The following is a 2,669-nucleotide window of genomic DNA, read 5'->3' as shown; positions in this document are numbered from 1 at the left end:
GTTGGGATCAGATCTTTGTCTGGCTGCAGTTTACAAAGCTCTCCCCTCGGCCCTCTCGTGACACAAGTCCTAAAAGCCATAGGATCATGTGGCTTATTTTGGAAAGGGCATCAACTTTTCATAACGAAAATGTTTTCTGTCGTTGGACATTATTTTGAAAATAATAATTTGAACTTCAAATAATTTTCACCGTTGTCAAATTAAATTAAATGTAGTGTATTGTGAATGGGATAAAAGCCACACAAACTTTAAAGATCGAAAACAAGACGTAAAGAAATATCGTTGGGACGACACCGTGGACCTAGTTTCGAAGGACTCGACTGGAGCCCTGGGGCCGAGCTGACCTCTGTCCCGTTTGCGCACAGGGGAGATCTGGGGGGCAGCGCCTCGGAGTCAGGCAGGGGAGGGGCCGGGCTGTCCTGGTCACAGGGTCGGCTGCATTCCTTAGACCAGGTGCTGCCGGTCTCATCCCTCAGCGCGCTGCAGGGCAGGGCGAACCTTGCGCGCGCGCCGGTGCGCAGATCACGTGGCCCAGCGGTCGCGATCGCGCAGAACCCGCGACCCCCTTCGGCGGGCGTTGGGCGTCACCCGTCGTGCTTCTAGGTGGAGGGCGATGCTTGCGGCGATGCGCTCCCGCGGGGGCCCGAAGCCAGCCGTCTGGGCCCGGCTGGCGACCCGCGGCTATTCCCAGGGCGCGACCTTCGAGATCAAGCCTTGCGACCTGTACCGGCTGGAGCGGGGCCCGCCGACCACTGCAGAGCTGAGCCGCGAGGACGCGCTGCGCTACTACCGCAGCATGCAGACGGTACGCCGCATGGAGCTGCGAGCCGACCAGATGTACAAGCAGAAGTTCATCCGCGGGTTCTGCCACCTATGCGACGGGCAAGAGGCGTGCTGCGTGGGGCTGGAGGCGGGCATCGCGCCCTCGGACAGTGTCATTACGTCATACCGCGCGCACGGCGTGGGCTTCGCGCGCGGCCTCTCGGTGCGCGCCATCCTGGCTGAGCTCACCGGGCGGCGCGGCGGCTGCGCGCAAGGCAAGGGCGGCTCCATGCACATGTACGCGCGCAACTTCTACGGCGGCAACGGCATCGTGGGCGCGCAGGTGCCGTTGGGCGCGGGGATCGCCCTGGCCTGCAAGTACCTGGGCACCGGCGGGGTCTGCCTGACCGTGTACGGCGACGGCGCCGCCAACCAGGGCCAGATCGCCGAGGCCTACAACATGGCAGCGCTGTGGAAGCTGCCGTGCGTCTTCGTGTGCGAGAACAACCGCTACGGCATGGGCACCGCGGCCGAGCGCGCGGCGGCCACCACCGAGTACTACAAGCGGGCGCACTTCCTTCCCGGGCTGCGCGTGGACGGCATGGACGTGCTGTGCGTGCGCGAGGCCACCCGCTTTGCGACCGAGCACTGCCGCTCGGGCCAGGGCCCGCTGGTCATGGAGCTGCTTACCTACCGCTACCACGGGCACAGCATGAGTGACCCCGGCGTCAGTTACCGCTCCCGCGAGGAGGTGCAGGCCATCAGGAGCAAGAGTGACCCCATCATGCTTCTGCAGGAGAGGATGGTGAATAGCAACCTCAGCAGCGTGGAGGAGCTGAAGGAGATCAACGCCCAGGTGAAGAAGGAGGTGGAGGAGGCCGCCCAGTTCGCCACCTCAGACGCCGAGCCCTCCCTGGACTTGCTGGGCCACCACATCTACAGTGACAGCCCGCCCTTTGAGGTTCGCGGCGCAAACCAGTGGATCAAGTTTAAATCCATCAGTTAAGGAAGACGATATGCAGATGTATTAGAAATCTTCAGTCAGATCTACGGTCAGCTTTACGTTTAGGGAGAGTATAAAACCCTTGTAAAGTTGCAATGGAAGAGAGTAGTAGATTATTAAAAGTTATTAAAAGATGTACACGCAATGTAAAGGGTTGTTCAATTACATATTGTATTAAAACGCTATATTAATCATTTAGTGTGAATGTCTTTTAAATTACTATTTTTTCAGATTTTTTTTATTAATACACTTGTACAGTACATACAGTTAACATTCCTTGTGGGCAGTTGCTGCATGTACAGAACAAAGCTGAATTCATTTTTTCATTCCCTGTCCCTTCTTCCCTCCCCTCCTCCATCTAAAATAGGAAAAGTAAGATTAACTTCCCAAATTATTTGCCATAATAACTCTATTTGTTTAGCTTTACATCATTTTAAACAATACTCTTATAGCACAATACTAGTAATAGCTTGTTAATGTTGACCATTTCCCAATAAAACTCAACATTTAACTGGACGGGGATGGAAGGCTACCAGCTCATTTTCAGTGATACTGCACTCTGGTATAATACTTTTAGTGTACTAATTTGAGGGTAAACAAAATATAGTTGCATTTTGCTTAAATATTCATGTTATCCTTATTTTCTATTCAAACCATTATGTGTCCTAGATTTTTAAAAATCCTGAATTTCAGAATGAAAAATGAAAAAGTTAAATATAAAAAAAACCAGGTGGCAACATCAAAAGAGTTAAAGGAGATATCAATAATACACAATTGAAAGTAAAATTGCCCTGCTTTCAACTTTAGTTATTGACTGTACATTGCTAATCACTGTGTAATTTACTATTTAGTATCTTTTTATGCATTCACAGATATGTTTATCCACAGGAAAATTTAACTTGGA

General features: G+C 52.0%; 1 protein-coding gene across 1 annotated transcript; it reads left to right on the top strand.

Moving 5' to 3' along the window:
- Positions 1–487: 487 nt before the first annotated feature.
- On the top strand, positions 488–1,959 carry Pdha2 (pyruvate dehydrogenase E1 subunit alpha 2). Its single transcript, XM_004848097.3, has one exon. The coding sequence runs from the start codon at positions 614–616 to the stop codon at positions 1,766–1,768; it is 1,155 nt and encodes a 384-aa protein (XP_004848154.2). The 5' UTR covers positions 488–613; the 3' UTR covers positions 1,769–1,959.
- Positions 1,960–2,669: the final 710 nt, after the last annotated feature.

This window comes from Heterocephalus glaber, unplaced genomic scaffold, assembly GCF_053883595.1.
Source record: "Heterocephalus glaber isolate CG9 unplaced genomic scaffold, H.glaber_assembly_v1.0 deba00001454, whole genome shotgun sequence".
NCBI classification, from domain to species: Eukaryota; Metazoa; Chordata; class Mammalia; order Rodentia; family Bathyergidae; genus Heterocephalus; species Heterocephalus glaber.
The sequence above is the reverse complement of the archived record's forward strand: the minus strand, read 5'-3'. Positions and strand labels throughout refer to the sequence as shown.